This window comes from Xiphophorus hellerii, chromosome 12 (genome assembly GCF_003331165.1).
Source record: "Xiphophorus hellerii strain 12219 chromosome 12, Xiphophorus_hellerii-4.1, whole genome shotgun sequence".
In the NCBI taxonomy this organism is placed as follows: domain Eukaryota; kingdom Metazoa; phylum Chordata; class Actinopteri; order Cyprinodontiformes; family Poeciliidae; genus Xiphophorus; species Xiphophorus hellerii.
The window spans coordinates 1,595,794-1,618,742 of NC_045683.1; the positions used below are offsets into that span (position 1 = coordinate 1,595,794).

Consider the following 22,949-nt stretch of genomic DNA (forward strand, 5'->3'; position numbering starts at 1 on the left):
TATATATATATATATATATATATATATATATATATATATATATATAGATATAACTTTTGAGGGTATTTTTACTATGCTGTACTTTTTACTTTGACTTAAGTAATTTTAGTATGAAGTATTTTTACTCTTACTGGAGTAAAATTTCTGAATTTTCTACCCACTGAATGAAAAACAAATATTCAACAGAGACACACCAGCAGATTTTAATAAAATAAATAAAAATAAATAAAAGTAGCTTTTATTGAAAAAACTTATTTGAAAACTTTTTTGTATTTTGCCCAATTCTGTTATTTTTTGTTACTTATATGAATTATTGTCTTTTTGGTCTTTAAAATCCCCAAATTTCCTCTTAACTTTATATTTTGGTCCATCTGATGATGTAAGTTTTAAATATTAAATGATGTTTTGATCAGTACTTGAGTAGCTAATTATAAATACTCTTTTACTCTTGCTGCAAGAAACATTCCCTAAGGAGAAAATAATAAATTAATATGTGATATTCATGTTTTGACAGAGTGATCGATACGTTTCTCTGGCAGGAATCGGGTTCATAATTTCTGATCTCAACTCTTCAACAGAGAGCCAGACTGAGAGTTTTGGTTTTTTGAATAAAGTTATAAAATTACAAGAATACTGTCATCATGTTATGACTTTATAAGACTCAATATTACTGGATATTGGATCAGAACCACTGAGTAACTGGAAGCTGATTCTAACAGAGATGAAAAGTTTCTGGATACCAAAGTAAATCTTCTTCTGGTGTTTACTTTATAAATGTTATAAAATAATAAAATTCGCACCAGATATGATCAGATGCTCAACTTTATTGATCAGTGATCAGATTCAGAGAAAATGTTTGAGAGAAAACTCTTTTCACAGATTCCAGATAGAAGATGTGATCAGTACAGGGTGATTATTGGCTCTCACTGAGCATGCTCAGAAACGATCAAACTTTACTTAAAACACAGAAACATTTTGTGGCCTGAATTCTTCAGGTTGAGATCCGTATCGATGACATTGAAGCCGGCTTTGACATACTCTTCCTTTGCCATTATATTTACCACAGTGATGAACGTGATGGGAGGTATGTTGGTTTCATCTTTCTTGTACCACAGGTACAGCGGGGTTCCTCTGTTTCCATCATTCAGGTTTGTTTTCACTTTCTGATAGCCGGCTTTCACCAAACGACTCTCCTTCGTATCAGTGGAGATCTTCAGATCTGTGATGGCCTTCTTCTCATCAGTGGTTTGCTGGTAGTAGATGAAGACGTCAGGCCCACCCGAATCTCTGTTGATGTCTTCATCTATGCGGGTGTAACCTTGACGGAGCAATTCGTAGTTGGATATGTCGCCATCACTGGCCTGGATGTCGCAGATGTAGGTTTGATGCTGTCGCTTCATCCACAGGTGGATCCAATCTCCTCCAGCTCCCCGGTTCAGATCGCAGGCTGACCTCTCCCACTGAGGCTGGACCTTTTTGGTATCATCTGCTTCGTTAGTGGACAGGTCCAGCTCCACGATCGGGACGTCACACTCAGTATAACCTTTGAAGAACCACAGGGAGACGTTGCTGCCCCCGGCTCCGTTGTGGAGATCTTTATTGACCAGGTGGTATCCTTCATTCATCAGACCTTTTTTCATCCAATCATTGAAGGAAAACTGGATCCTGGTGATGGCTCTGTAGTCACCGGTTTTGTACCAGAGAAAGACGTCGTTTCCTCCTGCTTCTTTGTTCAGATCAAGAGGAAGTTTGGTGTAGCCATTATTACTAAACCAAAGCTCCTCATCACCGTTCAGAGAAATATCGATGTGGGTGATGTACTTCGGCATCTTTGGCTCCTGCATCAAAGTTAAACCAAACACGAGAAACACATTGATGGAGACTACATGTAATAAAACATACGTCTGGTTACAGAGGAGAATTTACAGAAAGAAATTATTTTATTTACAAAAGTCAATAAAGGAAACAAACTGGAGTTTTTATATCTGATAAATATGAAACATCTCTATTTCTCACAGATTCAGCTGCAACAAACAAAAATAAAATATAATTTATATGCATTGATAAAACTGTAAAGAAGAATCTAGCATGAAATTCATAGAAAACAGAACTATTTCCAGACTTTAAAAGGATTTGATAGAAAAACTGGTCAAATATGAATCCAGCTGGTTCTGTCCAGGTAAGTTTGTCAAAATGAGGATTTCCATGTCAAACTGCTGAGTGACAGTTTTACTGTTAAACAGATAGAGAGAGATGAATGGATGAGGCTGAACACTCACCTGTCTGAAGCTGCTGGCCATGAGTTGATCACCTGGTCTTTATAAACCTGCTGGGAGCCGAGAGATGGTGGAAAACCTCTCAGTTTCTCTAAACACAAATGATCTACACAAAGAAACACGACCTGATGATCAGCACGATCTTCCATCTGCTGCGATAAGCAATAAAAAAACAACAACAACTACTTCCTGTTGGGTCAGAACTTCTCGTCAAACTGGAACATGAAGCATTTTTCTGTTCCTTCAGCTGCAAAAATGCTGTGAAACCACCATCCACCTGGTTTCACTGGAAACCAACCGGTTTAAAAGACTGTATCAACAATACAAAGACAGGAAACAGTCAACAGCTGAAGCATTACATTTAGCCGAGTTCCATTGTTAAATATTTATTAATGTATCATTGATTTCATTTCAAAAGCAGCAAAAACCAGCTGGATTTTCAGCCAAGATTTAAAGGAGCTCAGTGTTTCAGCTGTTTTACAGTTTTCTGGAAGTTTGTTCCAGATTTGTGGTGCATAGAAGCTGAATGCTGCTTCTCCATTTTTGGTTCTGGGGATGCAGACCAGAACCAGAACCAGAACCAGAAGAACCTGAGAGATCTGAAGGTTGATATAACAACAGCAGATATTCAGTGATTTATAAACTACCAGCAGCATTTAAAGTCTCTTTGCTCAGTGAAGGAATGTAGAACTGGGTGGTGTAGAACTGGGTGGTGTAGAACTGGGTGATGTAGAACTGGGTGATGTAGAACTGGGTGGTGTAGAACTGGGTGATGTAGAACTGGGTGATGTAGAACTGAGTGATGTAGAACTGGGTGATGTAGAACTGGGTGGTGTAGAACTGGGTGGTGTAGAACTGAGTGATGTAGAACTGGGTGGTGTAGTACTGGGTGGTGTAGAACTGGGTGGTGTAGAACTGGGTGGTGTCTCTATCTTCCTGGTTTGTTAGTCAGACCTGCTGCAGGAATCAATGAGTTTCTCCAGATTCGGCTCAGACTTCAGTTCTCTGGTCCTGGAAATGATCTTCAGGCGACAGAAGCCGACTTTGTAACTGTCTTTATGAGGCTCTGAGGGTTCAGGTCAGAAAAAAAAAACTAAGCGTTGCTTAGTAACGTGGTTTAGTCACTTTCAAAATATTATGAAAATGTTCAAGGAGAATCATTCTGCAGAAACACACGCGATTCCAGTCAGAAACAACCAATCACAGCCCGGAGGCGGGTCTTACCGCTGTCAATCACTCCCATAGAAAGGCGGAAAGCTTTCCCACTGTTTCTCATCTCGTCCTCATTGCTGCTCCTTTAAAGCTGCAGATTGTTGTGAAACAATCAGTTTCTATTTTGTGAGGAAACTGATTGGTTTAGAGAACCGGTCGGTTCACCTGATCCTGTTCAGTCAGTTCCATGTACATTTATCTGCAACTCAGGAGTCATTTTGAATCAGACTGAAAGAGAAATCAATCAATCAACATGACAGAAAGACGTAAATCTCAACAAAGTAGATTTTATAATAATACAGCCCTCTTAAAGTGACAGTACTGTGTTCTCAAGGCACATAATCCTATTTTATAATATAATCAGTAGCTATGATAGCTTCAGTTGTTATAGAAATGTTTTATCAATTATAACTTATAAGACATTTGACTGCAGACAGAGCACAGAGGGCGACAGTTTCGCTTGCTATAGTTAGTTATAATTCAGGTTTATATATTTATAAATTGGTGTTTTGTCTGTTTTTGATATTGTTTGTGTTTTTTGTTGTACTTTGTGTTTAAAATGCAAAACATTTCCCTCTGGGATTACAATAAAGGAACTGAACTGAGACACAAGAAAGAAAGAAAAGAACTGATCACAGTTTCACAGCCAAACAGATCAGCAGAAATACCAGCAAATGATGCAAAACGGAGAGTAGCAGGAGAAGAACGTGGTGAGTTTGTGCAGCAGCTTCAGCCTATTGCAGCGTAAAAACAGCACCTGATAATTAGGGCAGCAGTAAATGGAGCAGCTATCAAAGCAAACAAACAGAGCAGCAGACAGTCTGAGGGGTCGGGGCGGAGGGTCATCCACCCACATGCCCCGCCATGTTTACCTGAGACAAACGCTCAGGCTGAGCCAGAACGCTGCGTTCTGGAACACAGAGTTTCTGATGCGTTATGGTGCAACACGAGCTGATCCACAAAAATTTACTGTCCTGATCAAAACCTTCAGCTGCAACACAAATGTTGCTGTTTATCAAACTTTTTCTGCAGGAAGTTTTTTGTTTCCCAAAACTTTTCTGAGCCTGAAAAGTTTCATTCAGGCCAGAACAGCAGCAGCGTTTCTATTGGCCAGATAATTACACAATTTAACATTTTGAAAATAAATCTGCTGAAAGGAAACACGGCAGTTTAAACAAAGAGCTGCACTAAGATTGAAATTAGTTTACTTTGCAAATCTGAACTGAAGACACTTTTTTCACGTCACACAAGTCACATGGTCAACAACTGGATGTTACTACTGGCAGAAATGAAGAAGAAGACAGGAAGTGGTGGGAGGATGTTGGAGCAGCCTGTGAAGGTCAGTCTGTGGAGGAGAACAGCAAAAATCTATCAGTCTAATCAGCAGAAAAGAGGAGCAGATGTGCAGAAATCATCGCCTCCTGTTGGCAGCAGGAAAAATCTGAGGAGATTTTATGTTTCAGGCTCCATTCAAAATATTATGGAGTAAAGATTTGGCTTCAGGTTCGTCTCTGTTTGCGTTTCAAAGTGCATCAGGTTGGATCTGTGAGGGGCTGAAGTTGGTTCATCAGTCCGTAAATAAACAGAAACTAAAAAAAATCCACCAGTCAACAGGTTTTATTTCTGCTCTTCAGTTCTGGTGTGAAAATTTCAAAGGTTGAAAAAGTTGGAAAATTTCTACTCAGCAAAGAAATTACGATTTCTGAGATTAATCTAAATATTTTAAAGTTTGTTTTTTCAGGCAATTTTTTGACTTTTGGAGCTAAAAAGAAAATTTCCGAGGTTTCTAGGATTAATCTATGTTCAGATTTTTTTTCTAGAAAGTTTTTGTCTTTTTTTGAAACTAAGAAAAATTCTAAAGTTTTTGTACAAAATTTCTAAGATTAATTTAAACATTTCAGAGATTTTGTAGCAAAGTTTTCACTTTTGGAGCTCAGAAACTTTCTTGTTTTTTCTAGAAAACATTAAAAAAGTTTTTGCCAGTTACTTTTTTTCCACCTATGACTGTAAAATGTGGCCTAGATTTCAGCCAGTTTGTGTCTGAAATGTTTTGTTGTTGCTGTAATTTGAGGAAGAGGAAGGAGCTTCGCTGTTTCCCCTCTACACCTCCAGGCTGCCCACTTTTTAAAAAGATGAAGGTTTAGTTTCCAAACACTGCAGGGTGAAATGTCACCGATCAAAGGTTCAAACACACACACACACACACACCACCCCATCCTGCAGTCTGATTGGCCGGGACATGTGAGACGGAGGGGGTGCAGGTACAGCCGCGGCTCACCTTACGTCTCGGCGGCAGGAAGCGGGACGTCCAGGCTGAGATGACGGAGGAATGCGTGGAGCAGCAGACGTCTCAGGAGGATGTCAGGACGAGCAGCAGAGGAGCCGCCGAGCAAGGCCGAGATTATCAGTGAGTTCAGGGAACAGCTGATGTACTGTTATTATCTCTGCTTCACGGCGTTAAAAATGACTTCAAGTGTCTGATGAGTCCATTTGGAAAGTAAAGTTGGAGTTCTGTAGAAGCTGCATGATGGAAAGTGAACCAAGACTTTCACTTTGGAAGCTTTGCAGGAAAGATCCTGATTTTGATCTGAATTTACACTTTGTAAATTTGATGTCTTTGATAAAGCTGCAGACATTAACAGAGCTGCAACAAACAACTTCTGATTATAATGATAATTCAGCAGCTTAAAAACTTCTTTTCACAAATTGAAAAAACATGCAAGTTGCAAACTTTGCCGGTTCAGTTTGGTGAAGAGTTCTCATAGTTTCACATTTTGGTGCCGTTTTCAGATGTTATTTTATTGCATCAATTCAGTTTATTTATTCTGAGTTAGAGCAAAAATAATCCAATCATAAATTCGTATGCAGAGACATTTTACCTGCATTCCAGTTTAAATTCCAGTTATCACTGAAACTGGAAAAAAAACACAAAACAAACAAAACCTGAGAAAACCAGTCGATGCATCGAGCTGCTGACTGTGCAACAACTCCTCCCCCTGAGCAACATGGAGCAACAGTGTTGATTAGATTAATTCTGCAGCAATCTCTCATTCTGAACAAAGCATGTGGAGATTGTAGAAAGGAAATCTCCCTGTCAACAGAAAACACTGGAATACAAACATTTTACTATTGTTGCATGAACTGATGATCACCTCCACTGAGAAGCAGCAGCAGCATCAGAGCAGGAAACGTCTGCAGCATCAGGGAGTTCAGGCTGAGAGCGGCAACAAAGAGCGATCCAGTTGGTCCAACAGAGTCCGGCTGCCGGCAGGGCAGAACTTCCAGAGGTTCCACCTGGAGGACCAAACCGTCCTCCAGGTGGAACCTCTTCCAGGACCAAACCGTCCTCCAGGTGGAACCTCTTCCAGGACCAAACCGTCCTCCAGGTGGAACCTCTTCCAGGACCACACAGTCCTCCAGGTGGAACCTCTTCCAGGACCAAACCGTCCTCCAGGTGGAACCTGTTCCAGGACCAAACTGTCCTCCAGGTGGAACCTCTTCCAGGACCAAACCGTCCTCCAGGTGGAACCTGTTCCAGGACCAAACCGTCCTCCAGGTGGAACCTCTTCCAGGACCACACAGTCCTCCAGGTGGAACCTCTTCCAGAACCAAACCGTCCTCCAGGTGGAACCTCTTCCAGGACCAAACTGTCCTCCAGGTGGAACCTGTTCCAGAACCAAACCGTCCTCCAGGTGGAACCTCTTCCAGGACCAAACCGTCCTCCAGGTGGAACCTGTTCCAGGACCAAACCGTCCTCCAGGTGGAACCTCTTCCAGGACCAAACCGTCCTCCAGGTGGAACCTGTTCCAGGACCATCTGTGGCTTTTCCAGCAGAGCAAAGATCAGAAGAAAATCTGATCTATGAAAGTTCAAAACTCCAAACTTTTACGTTTCATCAAAACTGTAGATAAAAATAAAAGATTTTGAAAGTCATGACATTTTAAAATATAGAAAATCCACAGAAAACAACATTAATGTCACTAAAATCACCTCAAATAAAAACTAAATGAGCTTAAAAACCTGCTGAGGAACAAAACCTGTTTGCTTTGAGCATCTTAAACATGATTCAGGAGGATCCACTGAGGATTCATGTTGCAGCCGTTAGTCGCTGCCAGGAGAGTCAATTATTCATTCAGCTGATCAGCTGCAGGTAGACTTTAGGCCACGCCTCCAAATGAGCTACCTGTACAAAGAACGAATCTTAAAATGAACTGAGGCTGATTGGTGAGTTAAAATGGACAGCAGCATAAGAGCTGCATGACTATCGGCTGTTTGCAGGTTAATATTTTCTGCTTTTATTGTTTTGTTTATGTCCAGTTCTGATGATGAGGATGTGATGGAGGAGAATCAGAAAATCAACAGGATGTTTTCAGATTCTCTGCAGGCTGCAGATCAGGAGCAACTAGAGCCGTCAGGCAGGAGGAAACCGCAGCTGGTCAGGTATCCACCATGGGTTATTAAATTCAATTTTATTTAATTAAACATTCTGGGGGACAAAGCAAGGATTCCCAATATTACAAAATTATATTTATATATAAATTCTTCTAGTTTTTTATTCAGTTTTTCTCTGTCCACTTTCTGCAGCCACAGCTTAAATTTCCCATCTGTGGGAATAAGAAAGTATTTTCTTATCTTATAGAAATATAAAATATTCATAAATTCATTTACATAAAACATGCTTTCAGTACTAACAGCACACAGCTTGTTTATGTCACGTTTTTATTTTAAACATAATTTTGAATATCAAGGTGAAGCCAAAAAATCCGTCTGGAACTGGAATAAAAAAAACTGTAATTTTGCTTAAAATGCAGAAGAAATGAACAGATTTTTGCTCACTGAATGTGTGAATTTCATTATTTTATGCCTCCTTTGTTGGCGGCGGTGGACTCCATGCTAACCTGAAAGAAATATATTTTTGGGGAAAGGTGGGCACCAGTGGTCTTTATTCAATAATAATTAAATCAGGAGGAACAAGAGAAAAACTGGGAACTGAACCCAGGGCAACCATTAGCATCCACAGTGTTAGCCTCATAGCATATTGGATAAGTTATTTCTTAGCATTTTTGCAATAAAATATGGAAAAGATGCAGATTTTGGACTGAAACAAATGTCCTGAAAGGCTGAGGTCATGAGTAGTTAGCCTGATTATGTAGCATTGAAGCAGATCAATACACAGATATAAATATGACTTAGGCGATAATGCTAATATGCTAGCATGTGGGCACTACACCAACTGAGCCCAAATCTAAAGCAGTAATCATAAACATTTATCTGCTAACACTAAAGCGCAACAACAACACAGTTATTAGCATAAGCTAATGCTTATGCTAATAAGCTAATATGCTAATATGCTAATAACTAAACTAATATTTAGTTATTAGCATAAGCATTAGCTAATGCTAATAAGCTAATGCTAATAAGCATTAGCTTATTAGCATAAGCTAATGCTTATGCTAATAACTAAATATTTCAACGTTATCACAAACACTAAAGGTAGTGTTGGCTTCACAGTTAGCTCATTAGCAGAGGTGTGCCCAACACTCCATGTTGGATTTATGTTAATGTGTATAAAGACATTTTATTTAAACCTATAAAACACATTAGCAGTAAATTAGGAAGTGAAGAGTCACGTATGGAGGACTAAAACTGTATTTTTATATTGGGTAATAATTCTCTCTGTTGATCTCTGCAGGTCAAAAACTTTAGACAACTGCATGCTGACTCAGGTCCAGATCGACCCGGAGTCCAAGGTAGACAGGAAGAAGTTCCACTACAGCCAGGTGAGTCTGATCGGTAATTAATTGGTTCTGTCCAGGCCTACGATCAGTAGCTGCATTTCCACTGAGTAGGTAACTGTGTAACTCGACAGTTTGAAAATAAATTTGCTTAATGGGAGCAAGAAAATGTAGAAAAATATCTCGTTTTTTTGATAAAAAGTTTTGGTGCTGGGATCAGATGGGTTTCTTTTTTTTCAAAATTGGTTTATTTCACAAAACTACAACGGAAACAATTTTTTGCATCACATGATCAACAACAGACATTTCTTCCAGCGTTAATATTGTCTCTCCAGAACATTTTTATGACCCATTTATTCAAAGGTTTTCTCTTTTCTTCGTGAAGAAAAGGTTCTCTACCCTAATAAATTATAGTTTTATAAATGTAGGGGTGCTCATTTTTTCCTAGGGACAATCTAAGTGTCCAGTGTCTAAACACGTCGAGTCGCTGGCATGTGATAGAAAAGTGTGTGTGAATGTGTGTGTGTTGTTTCAGGTGTGTAACTAAATAAACAGACCTACTGATAGTGGAAGTCATTGAAGACACAACAGTTCTCCGTTTTCTGCTCCAAGAAGATGAATAAAAACAAAGTTAACGTGGAATTCCACAAAACTTACAAAATGTTAAAATGTCAAAATGTCGTCACACAAACCAACTGGAATGCAAACCTAAAATATTTAACCAGTTCATCAGTAAATCTTTTCAATTTCTGTTATTTTTATAATCTTTTTCCTTCCAGTTTTCCATCTCAGTGATGTTTATTTTTTATTTTATTTTATTTTTCTCTCACTGATGTTTATTTTTTATTTTATTTTTCTCTCAGTGATGTTTATTTTTTATTTAATTTTTCTCTCACTGATGTTTATTTTTTATTTTTCTCAGTGACGTTTAGACAGGAAGCTGCTCGGCTCGGTCAGCTCTCAGCGCTGCTCTCCGTTGTTCTTTGTGTTGCAGATTTCTAAGAGCAACTGTCAGTACCATAAAATATTTAAGGAGATCAGCAAAGAGGAGCAGCTCCGACAGAGTGAGTCTGAACAGTCACAACTCTCTGCTCCACCTTAAATGAACCTTAAATCAGAGCTGAACGTCTGATTCCACTTTATTGAGCCAGGATGACGTGAAACAGCTGAAATATTCCCTGTTTTAAACATTATATTATATAAAAGGTTTACTCACCTGCCTGCCAGGTTACACCTGCGCCCTGCAGAAAGACATCCTGTACCAGGGCCGGATGTTCGTCTCCGATCACTGGATCTGCTTCCACTCCAAGGTTTTTGGCAAAGACACCAAGGTACCACACACACACACACACACACACACACACACAGAGAGAGAGAGCCTGTTGTTACTGTAGAGTTCTGGTTGGAACTAAAAGTTTCTGGTTCACCTTAAATATTGTTATAAACTAAAAACTGAATCCATTCCCAGAAACCAAATTAAAGTAAGTTTGAGCTGAAAAACAGCCAAACAGTTAAATATCCAAGGATAGTGATGATGGATTCTGCTGTTAGTGGAGCAGATTATGAAACTTTAATGAAAAACTAATAAAATCAGAACTTAGGAACCGGGTTGTGAGAGCAAGAACAAACAAAATGCACGAAGAGGGAAAAAGCTAGCAGAAGCTGAGCTTACATTGCGCAGCTAATTGCAATTAGCTTAATGGAAACAGCAATTTCTAGAAAAACAACTTTTTCCAATAAAACGTTTTGGCTGGGATGAGGGTTTTTTTGTGGCTGTATTGAAATCAGTTTATTTTGCAGAAGTGCAATGGAAACAGTTTCCCCAGCACAGGAATCACAAGATCAACAACCGGATGTTAGTACTAGTAGAAAAGATGAAGAAGAAGAAGACAGGAAGTAGTAGTAGGACGACGGCACGGCATGTTTTTAACGATTTATCACTTAAACTTATTATTGTGTGACTTTAATTGCGTTCCTTATGCAATAGAAACACCTCAATAGCAAATTGTTTTTGTTTTGTTGTTATTAGCAGAATATCAACAATGATTTGTGCATATTTGTAATAGAAATGTTACAATGTGAGATAAAGAGAGCTGGTTACATACTGGGATGACTGGGACAGCAGACTGGGACTAATTAGAAAACTAATTAACAACCAAAGATCAGGACAATATCTACATTGCCTATAAAAAGTATTCAGCTCCTTGGATGTTTTACCCTTTTGTTGCTTTTATAAATCAATCATGATCAACATTTGGCTTTTTCCAATCAATCAATCAAGATTATTTGTATTGCACATTTCAGCAACAAGGCAGTTCAGAAACGTTTCATAAAAAGACAAAGTAAAAAGTCATAGAAATATCACCAATTGACAAACCAGTATCAAAACATAACTTTTTATCGAGTGCCATTTTTGTAAAAATAAATAAATTAAAAAAATTAAAATACCTCAAAAAAATTCTTCAGTGCCAAAATTAAAGCTCATTTCTACAAAATAATTTAAAAATCAAAAACATTTAACATAAAATAAGTGAATAAATGTTCCCCCCCTTTAAAGCATGTCCAGTTAAAACTACACAGAGAGGGTTCTGGAGTGGCCTAGTCAAAGCCCTGGCCTGTTCACAGCTGATTCCTACCAACAGTTTAGCAGGAAGAAAAACTGTCTGACTGATCCACACAGACTCCCTGCTGGGAGGCACAGATACTAAACACTGACTGGAGCGGCGTGAATATTTATGAAAACACCCAAATATTATAGCTTAAGTGTCTTTATCTTTATCTTACTTCAATTTGACTTTATAGGGTTTTTTTTTTTTTACATTTCTGTCAAAAAAACAGAATTTTGTTGATTATGATAGATTTATAAATGCAATAAAAAGAGTAAAACATCCCAGGGGGTAAATAGTTCTCACAACAAGCTTCAGTAATATGAAAGCAGTGCAAAAAATACATGACAAAATTAAATCATATATATTCTGTATTATATGTTGATTAGAGTAAATCTGAAATAAATTTAAACGTTTTAAAATCCCTGAAGTAGTTTTATTGTATAATTCAACCAACTCCAGATGTGGATTAGCTGAAAATATTTTTTATTTCAGATTGCCATCCCAGTGATGTCCATCACCAACATCAAAAAGACCAAAACCGCCATCCTGCTGCCAAACGCGCTGGTGATCGCCACCACCAACGACAGAGTGAGAAATCAAACGCACCCAACCGGCTCACTTCCTGTTCAATAACCTATAATCAGCTGATACTGACTGGTGGATGAGCAGAGTTTCTTTTTCTGTTGCCACAGTACTTGTTCGTCTCCTTCCTGTCCAGAGACAACACCTACAAGTTCCTGACGTCAGTCTGTCTCCACCTAGAGGTGAGATGGAGTAAAGCATGTCAGTAAGCAGGGAGAGCAAATTAGCAGGTTAGCTTCATTCTGGTTTCAGTTGCTGATCATTTATATGTTGATTAGAGTAAATCTGCTAATAAATATTTTATTGTTTCAACTGAAATTAAGCAAAAGAATAATACTTTATAAATTTGTTTTTAGTGAAACATTCTTTCATGGAATATTAATAAAACAGCAACTGAAACACTTTGAAACAAGAGCTAGAAATTAAAAACTAGATTCTAATCAGGATAGATCATTTAAAGTTGCAGCATGAAATTCTTATTTCAAAAAGTATGTTGTTGTTTTTACATATTTGTTCAAATTGATGTGACGGTTTGTTATTCGACTGATCTGTGGAAAGATCGATCTCCCCTGAGCTACTATAACCGTCTGAAGAAATGCAGCCAATCACAGCCAGGAGGAGGGGCTTAGTGCTGTCAATCAATCTCGTTTACTTGCTGCTAAATGTGCTGATGACAGAGAAACAATATAACGTTACAGGAAAACCATTTTTCCACTGTCATCCGTAGCTACGCTAACTAGCGTTAGCAGTCAAGGCTGGCTATGCTATCTGCAGCATAAAAGAGAGTGAGGAGGGTGATTGACAGCGCTAAGGCCCGCCTCCTGGCTCTGATTGGTTGTTCATAGTTAGCTCTGGGAGAAGGTGGAGGAGATCAGTATTTCACAGATTATCTGTCTCATAAACAAATGAGTAAAACATTTAGTTAAAGTTACATCCTGCAGCTTTAAGAGTAAATTTTCTTTTCTTTAAAATATTTTGGCTTTTAAGATGAATTCAACAAATGATTTCCTGCATAACAGAGATCCTGATGTGCAACATGAAAACTCATAATTTATCAATAAATAACCAATAATTTGATGTAAACTGGCAGATTTCTCCCAGTTCGCTGCTTTATTTGAACGTTTTGATGTTAAATTAAATCATTTAAACATCAAATCTGAGTCGTAATATTTGAACCTGCAGCTTCTGGTTGTGTTGACGTTCACAGGGGAGGAGTCCGTGCAACAGCCCGGTTCCTTCCTCAGCTAAACACAGCTTCAGAGGTCAGAGGTCGCCGCTGTTGACCCCCTTTCCTATGGTGAGTTCACGGTCACAAAATGACTCAACATTTTACAACCTGACCTGTGAAAGGCCACAGAGGGAATCACTGGCAGGCCTGTTTGGTGTCCGACTCGCCACTTCGTATCAAACTGGTCTATTGTAGTCCGATAGATTATCGGTTATCACCAGTTCAAACCAGTTATCCACCAGTTATCACCGCCTGCGCGCCTCAGACTGCAGCTTTTAAAGCAGCAGGATTGAAGTGGTTACTGATTAGCTAGCAGCGCTAATCCATCCTGAACTTGTTAGGAAACCCAAACAGTCGAGTTCAAGTCATAAATGTTCTCATTTATTCAGATTTTCCTAGTTTATTTACAGATTGGCCTTAATTTCTTATTAGCTTGGCAGGAAAAAGGCCAGAGAGTTTCAGGTCCAGACGACTCTGCAAAATCACTAAATCTGACCAGTAAGTTTGGTTTAGTTTCTCCTGCAAATATCTTATTACACTTCTTACGCTGACAGGTAACTTTTCAGCAAGACACAGGAGCTTGTTAGAAATCAATAATTTCTTAATATTAATTTAAAGAGTCCTGGTTCCGTTGGCAGATTATTTCAATAATAACAGGACATTTTTCCATGTTACAAACAAAATGATCTGCAAATGAAACATTTTCATCAATATTAATGAATTATTGACTTTAAAAAAGCTCTTGCTGAAAAGTTAGATATGTAAGTTAGTGTTTTCTTAAGATGAACACTAACGAGTGAAAACTAGACCAACATTACTCGGTAAGATTTTGAGTTTTTGCAGTGCAAGTTAATTTTTTTTTTTTAAATCAAGAGAAAAAAGTCAAACTATTACCAGAATAAAGATGCAAAATTATCAGACGAAAGTCATGAAAGTAATTTTATCATTTTTATTGCAATCTTATTCTCATATGACTTTTATTATTACAACTTTATTCATACATTATCTGACTTTGTCATCATATTACAACTTAATTTTTGTATTTTTACAGTTTTATTCTCATATTATTAGGACTTTTTTCTTGTGTTATCATTTACTGCTTTATTCTGATAATATCGTGATTTTATTGTTTTAATATTATGACTTTATTCTGGTAATTCAAAACACTAAATTCTCTTATACTGGCTTTAATACTCAGGAATCGAACTGGGGACCTTCCTGCCAAGGACTGTTTTATGTATATTTGTGCAGCCAGTTGTAACAACACGCCTGAGGATGAGGATGAGGATGAGGATGAGGATGAGGATGAGGACGATGTTTTCAGCTGTGTGTAATTTTCCTGCAGAGTAATTTTGTGGACCTGGACGTGAGGCAGAGACGGCAGGAGTTGGAGGAAAACAGCAGCTCCGACTCTCCGGCTCCAGACTACGATAAGATAGCCGGTGTGTGTTTACATTACACATTACCCAGCATTCATAGCACACATGCAGAGTGTGATGCTCTGAAACTAAAACATGGACAACGAACAGCAGATATTGGCGGTGAGATGGGAGGGAGTCGCTGGGCGAAGCTTTGAACATCTGATGAATTTGATACACTAAACATTTTGGAAATGTTGAAAATATTAAATGAATAATAGAAGCGTAGCACAGAAGCATCGTATTGTTTAGGAACAGCAGTGGGCCCAGGATGCAGCCCTGAGGCACACCACAAGTGATTAAAGCGCTTGAATAAAAATATGAAACAAACAGAAATGTTCTCAAATTATTATCATTTAAAAGTAGAATTTAAATGAAAACTTTTAGGATTATTTCTGACTGAGAAGAAACAATAACAGTGTTTTTAAAAAGTAATGTGGATCCCTTAATATTCGCAGGAGTTTTAGACAAATACATAAAATGAGAATATTTGAGTTTCCATTTAAAAACAATTATTACTGAATATTTTAATGTTCAAACACCAAATGTACCTTAAAACGCATTAATATGCGGAGTGGAAACCGTCTTAGCACTAATGCAGCTAACACTCACAGTCTTCCTTATTCAACCAATCAGTGGCCAGGAAAATAAATGCTGCTCTGGGATTGGCTGCTTTAAACCAAATCCTGTCCAATAGTGTGTGAAGCAGCATTGTGTCTAAATCTGCTAATTTTTCATCAATAATTCGGAGGAATGTCTGTCATCAGAGCCTTAAAAGTCGAATCTGCTGATTAAAATAACAAAAAGTTGTAGAAGAACAAAAACTCTGAAAATCGACTTTGGATTTGAGTTTTTAACCAAATCGTTTTCCAACAGACCTGCCCATTCCTCACTTCCTGGACGCACTGAAACAAAAAGGGAACTCGTCTTCTCCGGAGCAGAAGCACAAAGTGAAGAAGCAGCATCAGAACCAGCAGAGCGGCACCAAGAAGCCGCAGAACTCGCTCCGGTCCAGTGAGTTCTGCTCACATGTTCACAGAAAACAACCCGGATGAATCTTCAGCTGATTCATCCTCTGAAAGGAATGAATTAACAAACATTAAAAGAAAATGTCGGCCATTTTAACTTTAACCAGGATGCTCTGATAAAGACGCTGCACTTTATAACAAATCAACAAGGACAAAACATTTCCACAATAAGTTTTTGTTTTAGATTAAAAAAACATGAACCTAAAATGTTTTAAGTTAAGCCAAATTTCATATTCCTAAATATTCATTTAGATTGAAATACATGATTGATTTAACTAGATTCTGAAGAGTTTTCCATGTTTTTTGTGGCTAACAGTCATAATTAGTAAAATAATTTTAAAAACTAAACGTATTTTTGGTTGTTTCCAGGTTCGGAGGTCGTGTTCGACAGCAGAGTCATGAAAACCGTTTCTCTCAACACTCTGCTGATTATCTACACGTTTCTGTAAGATTCAGTCGTTCTTTTATTCAAATTAATATTTCACTGATTTGTTTACTAAACATTCACACACACACAGAGAGAGAATAATACTGGGTCCCGTTGGTAAAGGTACAGAATTAACGTCTACAAGTTTACATTTAGTTTACAAAACTGAATATTTAGTTTACAAAACTAAATATTTAGTTTAGAAAACTAAATATTTAGTTTACAAAACTAAATATTTAGCTCTGAGCTAGCAAAATATTTAGCTAATATAAAATATATGTTCCCTCTCTGTTCCCTGTTCCCTCTCCGTTCCCTGTTCCTCTCGGTTCCCTGTTCCCTCTCTGTTCCCTCTCCGTTCCCTCCGTTCCCCTCAGGGTCTGCGTTCTGGTCCTGTCTTCCTGCTATCTGGCCTTCAGGATCGTTTCACTGGAGCAGAAACTGACGACGCTCGGCTCCATCAACGACTTCACGCATCACGAGTGAGTTTCAGTCTCAATCGTTTCAACTAATTATTTTTAAAAAAAATCTACTTTAGTTTGAGAAACTTAAATGTGTAGAAAAGAGGTTGGATAATTTGGAAAACTTTCTAGCTTTTAGCTGAGATCCGTGTTTAAAATGAGGAAACAGAATTTTACCAACATATTTCTCTATAATTTACACGCTACAAAAACACACATTGTGTCACATGACCAAACAAACCAGACGACCAGCATCCAACTGAAACACAAACAGCAATAAGGAGGAAATAAACGTTGGTTTGCTAACATCATCCCAGTTCTACTTGGGACCGATACCCATGCGGGTATCGGTCCACCACCAGCACCGGTGTTGGTATCGGTCCAATACCAGCACCTGTGTTGGTATCGGTCCAATACCAGCACCGGTGTTGGTATCGGTCCAATACCAGCACAGGTGTTGGTATCGGTCCAATACCAGCACCGGTGTTGGTATCGGTTTACAATACCAGCACAGGTGTTGGTATCGGTCCAATACCAGCACCTGTGTTGGTATCGGTCCAATACCAGCACCGGTGTTGGTATCGGTCCAATACCAGCACCGGTGTTGGTATCGGTCCAATACCAGCACAGGTGTTGGTATCGGTCCAATACCAGCACCTGTGTTGGTATCGGTCCAATACCAGCACCGGTGTTGGTATCGGTCCAATACCAGCACCGATGTTGGTATCGGTCCAATACCAGCACAGGTGTTGGTATCGGTCCAATACCAGCACAGGTGTTGGTATCGGTCCAATACCAGCACCGGTGTTGGTATCGGTTTACAATACCAGCACAGGTGTTGGTATCGGTCCAATACCAGCACCTGTGTTGGTATCGGTCCAATACCAGCACCGGTGTTGGTATCGGTCCAATACCAGCACCGGTGTTGGTATCGGTCCAATACCAGCACAGGTGTTGGTATCGGTCGAATACCAGCACCGATGTTGGTATCGGTCCAATACCAGCACAGGTGTTGGTATCGGTCCAATACCAGCACAGGTGTTGGTATCGGTCCAATACCAGCACCGGTGGTGGTATCGGTCCAATACTAGCACAGGTGTTGGTATCGGTACAATACCAGCACCGGTGTTGCTATCGGTCCAATACCAGCACCGGTGTTGGTATCGGTCCAATACCAGCACATGTGTTGGTATCGGTCCAATACCAGCACCTGTGTTGGTATCGGTCCAATACCAGCACCGTTGTTGGTATCGGTCCAATACCAGCACCGGTGTTGGTATCGGTGCAATACCAGCACAGGTGTTGGTATCGGTCCAATACCAGCACCGGTGTTGGTATCGGTCCAATACCAGCACCGGTGTTGGTATCGGTCCAATACCAGCACAGGAGTTGGTATCGGTCCAATACCAGCACCTGTGTTGGTATCGGTCCAATACCAGCACCGGTGTTGGTATCGGTCCAATACCAGCACCGGTGTTGGTATCGGTCCAATACCAGCACACGTGTTGGTATCGGTCCAATACCAGCACCGGTGTTGGTATCGGTCCAATACCAGCACCGGTGTTGGTATCGGTCCAATACCAGCACCGGTGTTGGTATCGGTCCAATACCAGCACAGGTGTTGGTATCGGTCCAATACCAGCACCGGTGTTGGTATCGGTCCAATACCAGCACCGGTGTTGGTATCGGTCCAATACCAGCACAGGTGTTGGTATCGGTCCAATACCAGCACCGGTGTTGGTATCGGTCCAATACCAGCACAGGTTTTGGTATCGGTCCAAGACCTGCACCGGTGTTGGTATCGGTCCAATACCAGCACCGGTGTTGGTATCGGTCCAATACCAGCACCGGTGTTGGTATCGGTCCAATACCAGCACCGGTGTTGGTATCGGTGCAATACCAGCACAGGTGTTGGTATCGGTTTACAATACCAGCACAGGTGTTGGTATCGGTCCAATACCAGCACCTGTGTTGGTATCGGTCCAATACCAGCACCGGTGTTGGTATCGGTCCAATACCAGCACCGGTGTTGGTATCGGTCCAATACCAGCACCGGTGTTGGTATCGGTCCAATACCAGCACAGGAGTTGGTATCGGTCCAAGACCAGCACCGGTGTTGGTATCGGTCCAATACCAGCACCGGTGTTGGTATCGGTCCAATACCAGCACCGGTGTTGGTATCGGTGCAATAAAAGCACAGGTGTTGGTATCGGTCCGATACCAGCACCGGTGTGGGTATCGGTCCGATACCAGCACCGGTGTTGGTATCGGTCCGATACCAGCACCGGTGTTGGTATCGGTCCGATACCAGCACAGGTGTTGGTATCGGTCCGATACCAGCACCGGTGTTGGTATCGGTCCGATACCAGCACAGGTGTTGGTATCGGTCCGATACCAGCACAGGTGTTGGTATCGGTCCAATACCAGCACAGGTGTTGGTATCGGTCCAATACCAGCACAGATGTTGGTATCGGTCCAATACCAGCACACGTGTTGGTATCGGTCCAATACCAGCACCGGTGTTGGTATCGGTCCAATACCAGCACACTTGTTGGTATCAACGGTCCAATACCAGCACCGGTGTTGGTATCAACGGTCCAATACCAGCACCGGTGTTGGTATCAACGGTCCAATACCAGCACCGGTGTTGGTATCGGTCCAATACCAGCACCGGTGTTGGTATCGGTCCAATACCAGCACCGGTGTTGGTATCGGTCCAATACCAGCACCGGTGTTGGTATCGGTCCAATACCAGCACAGGTGTTGGTATCGGTCCAATACCAGCACCGGTGTTGGTATCGGTCCAATACCAGCACAGGTGTTGGTATCGGTCCAATACCAGCACCGGTGTTGGTATCGGTCCAATACCAGCACCGGTGTTGGTATCGGTCCAATACCAGCACAGGTGTTGGTATCGGTCCAATACCAGCACCGGTGTTGGTATCGGTCCAATACCAGCACCGGTGTTGGTATCGGTCCAATACCAGCACCGGTGTTGGTATCGGTGCAATACCAGCACAGGTGTTGGTATCGGTCCAATACCAGCACCGGTGTTGGTATCGGTCCAATACCAGCACCGGTGTTGGTATCGGTCCAATACCAGCACCGGTGTTGGTATCAGTTTACAATACCAGCACAGGTGTTGGTATCGGTCCAATACCAGCACCTGTGTTGGTATCGGTCCAATACCAGCACAGGTGTTGGTATCGGTCCAATACCAGCACAGGTGTTGGTATCGGTCCAATACCAGCACAGGTGTTGGTATCGGTCCAATACCAGCACCGGTGTTGGTATCGGTCCAATACCAGCACCGGTGTTGGTATCGGTCCAATACCAGCACAGGTGTTGGTATCGGTCCAATACCAGCACCGGTGTTGGTATCGGTCCAATACCAGCACCTGTGTTGGTATCGGTCCAATACCAGCACCGGTGTTGGTATCGGTCCAATACCAGCACCGGTGTTGGTATCGGTCCAATACCAGCACCGGTGTTGGTATCGGTCCAATACCAGCACAGGTGTTGGTATCGGTCCAATACCAGCACCGATGTTGGTATCGGTCCAATACCAGCACAGGTGTTGGTATCGGTCCAATACCAGCACAGGTGTTGGTATCAGTCCAATACCAGCACCGGTGGTGGTATCGGACCGATACCAGCACAGGTGTTGGTATCGGTCCAAGACCAGCACCGGTGTTGGTATCGGTCCAATACCAGCACCGGTGTTGGTATCGGTCCAATACCAGCACAGGTGTTGGTATCGGTCCAATACCAGCACCGGTGTTGGTATCGGTCCAATACCAGCACCGGTGTTGGTATCGGTCCAATACCAGCACCGGTGTTGGTATCGGTCCAATACCAGCACCGGTGTTGGTATCGGTCCAATACCAGCACAGGTGTTGGTATCGGTCCAATACCAGCACCGGTGTTGGTATCGGTCCAATACCAGCACACGTGTTGGTATCGGTCTAATACCAGCACCAGTGTTGGTACCGGTCCAATACCAGCACCGGTGTTGGTATCGGTCCAATAAATCTTTCCTACATTTGGTTTGCATTAATTTTGACTCTGGACGACATTTGGTATAAAGAAAAGTCCAGAAATCTGTAACTGGAGATATTTGCTGATGTATGCAGAATTTTTCGGAGGATTCCCATGTTCCTCTGTGTGTGTGTGTGTGTGTGTGTGCGTGTGTGTGTGTGTGTGTGTGTCCGTGTGTGTTTTCCTAGAAGCAGTTTTCTTTCTGGGAGTCCTGATGTGAACACAGAGCTCTTCTCTGAACTGCTGACCATCAACCTGCTGAAACTGGAGAAGGTTTGTCTTCCTAATCCCATTAAAACTCGTCATCTCTTGATGATTAACAGGTTCTGAACATCTGCAGGGTCAAATTAAGAAGGTTTTCCAGAAATCAGCGGATCATGCCGTCACTGGAAACAGCAGATCTTCTGGTTCTCTTGTATATTTTGCTTTTCTTTCTTTTAAACAATCCAAAAAATTCTCCTTTGGTCTCTGGAAATAGTTTTATTCCTCCAACTCACAGACATAACTGCATGTAGAGAAAAAAGCAGGTAGGCTTTTCAGATAAAACTCTCTGATTGGCAATAATCAAACATTTATAGTCAGTGATCTGATCAGACTATCTCCTCAGTCTGAACTTTGCGTTTCTGAGAAACATCAACATTTCAGGCTGACGCACGTCTACAGGGCATCGCTTCTAAAGTTACACTGTGACAAAATAACAGCAGTAATTTGGATTATTTAATCCGTCTTTAGGGGAAAAGATGTTGAAACTGTGTAAATATCACAGTTTAAAGCTTAATATTTAGCTTCAAAATACATATTTTGTTAGGTAGAAACTAAATATTTAGCTAGCAAGCTAAGTATTTATTTGAAGCTAAATGCTAACCAACTAAATATTTAGCTCCATATGGAATATTGAGCTAGCGAGCTAAGTATTTAGCTCTAACTAAATGTGTAGTGAGCATATCTTCCTTCAAACCTTACAGATTAACTTTGTTCATAAAATACTTAATTGTATAATTTACATCATAACTTTTTGTGCTCATACTGATTGTATGAATAATCAAATCTAACCTACATTAATCTAGTCATTTATTATGTTTATATGTTCAGAATCGTCCTGACAGACTGTCTGTGTTTTCAGGTCCAGAAGAATCTGCAGAGGCTGCTGGAAGAAGCTGCATGACTGAACTGGGAACCAGTATGAAAGCTGCTGACAGCTTTGTACATAAACTGTGAATATTTAATTTATTCTATGCAGGCAGTAAAACGGGAACCCGCTGAGAAATTAACCAAACTGTAAACTGATTGATTTTCTGTTAAATTCATGCTGGCAGTGAAACTGACGCCTACTTTTAGAAACAACAAACAGTGACGTCGCCCTCTACCTGCATGGGAAGAATCTGCATCTCATAACTGTAAAGAAACAATCAGAACCAAACTGGATCAATGTAAACAATTAACTGGCTTTGACTAGGCCAAAACACATCTTCACAGGTGGAGCTGCTGGTGGGAATCAGTAGCTGCGTTTCCGTTACAAATGTACGCAAAACTGTGTTGATATAAACTGTGTTGATATAAACTGTGTTGATATCACACTAATGTCGAAAAACAGAGTTTTGTAATTTCAGTGTTTCCATTAATTCAGTTAATTCAATTAAAATCAAACATAAATAAGTTTGATCATGTAATAAGTCATTAAAAAAATCACGCAGCGCCGCCATCGTCCAACCACTTCCTGTCTTCTTCATGGTTTCCAGCAGTAGTAACATCCGGTTGTTGATCATTTGACTCGTGTGACATCAAACTAATTTTGATAGAAACACAAAACCTTTTTTATCAAAAAACGTGAGTTTATTTTTTTTCTCGTTTATTTTCAGGGATGAAAATGAGAAATGAATAAACTACAGAGGCAAACACATGTATTCTTTTTCTAAAAGGAAATGGCAAAATAAACCG

At 40.4% G+C, this 22,949-nt stretch overlaps 3 protein-coding genes across 8 annotated transcripts; 1 reads left to right on the top strand and 2 right to left on the bottom strand.

Moving 5' to 3' along the window:
* Positions 1-804: 804 nt before the first annotated feature.
* Positions 805-5,859, bottom strand: LOC116730461 (uncharacterized). 2 transcript variants are annotated; one of them, XM_032579716.1, is made up of 3 exons: positions 5,767-5,859; positions 2,280-2,382; positions 805-1,838 (listed from the first exon to the last, which is right to left on the bottom strand). In XM_032579716.1, exons 2-3 carry the CDS (start codon positions 2,298-2,300, stop codon positions 954-956), a joined length of 906 nt encoding a protein of 301 aa, XP_032435607.1. In that variant the 5' UTR covers positions 2,301-2,382; positions 5,767-5,859; the 3' UTR covers positions 805-953. The 2 variants fall into 2 exon arrangements, with proteins under 2 accessions (XP_032435607.1, XP_032435609.1); XM_032579718.1 differs by lacking the exon at positions 5,767-5,859 and having other exon boundaries at positions 805-1,543; positions 1,631-1,838; positions 2,280-2,699.
* Positions 5,788-22,572, top strand: gramd2b (GRAM domain containing 2B). Of its 3 annotated transcripts, none has more exons than XM_032579713.1 (14): positions 5,788-5,895; positions 7,806-7,928; positions 9,181-9,268; positions 10,218-10,287; positions 10,451-10,554; positions 12,325-12,420; positions 12,525-12,596; positions 13,622-13,711; positions 14,988-15,084; positions 15,937-16,074; positions 16,458-16,533; positions 16,890-16,994; positions 21,200-21,284; positions 22,135-22,572. In XM_032579713.1, exons 1-14 carry the CDS (start codon positions 5,807-5,809, stop codon positions 22,174-22,176), a joined length of 1,275 nt encoding a protein of 424 aa, XP_032435604.1. In that variant the 5' UTR covers positions 5,788-5,806; the 3' UTR covers positions 22,177-22,572. The 3 variants fall into 3 exon arrangements, with proteins under 3 accessions (XP_032435604.1, XP_032435605.1, XP_032435606.1); XM_032579714.1 differs by having other exon boundaries at positions 21,203-21,284; XM_032579715.1 differs by having other exon boundaries at positions 21,206-21,284.
* LOC116730462 (uncharacterized) lies at positions 6,270-12,513 on the bottom strand. Of its 3 annotated transcripts, none has more exons than XM_032579720.1 (4): positions 12,488-12,509; positions 10,440-10,526; positions 9,785-9,825; positions 6,270-7,389 (listed from the first exon to the last, which is right to left on the bottom strand). In XM_032579720.1, exon 4 carries the CDS (start codon positions 7,302-7,304, stop codon positions 6,615-6,617), a length of 690 nt encoding a protein of 229 aa, XP_032435611.1. In that variant the 5' UTR covers positions 7,305-7,389; positions 9,785-9,825; positions 10,440-10,526; positions 12,488-12,509; the 3' UTR covers positions 6,270-6,614. The 3 variants fall into 3 exon arrangements, with proteins under 3 accessions (XP_032435611.1, XP_032435610.1, XP_032435612.1); XM_032579719.1 differs by having other exon boundaries at positions 9,781-9,825; XM_032579721.1 differs by lacking the exon at positions 9,785-9,825 and having other exon boundaries at positions 12,488-12,513.
* Positions 22,573-22,949: the final 377 nt, after the last annotated feature.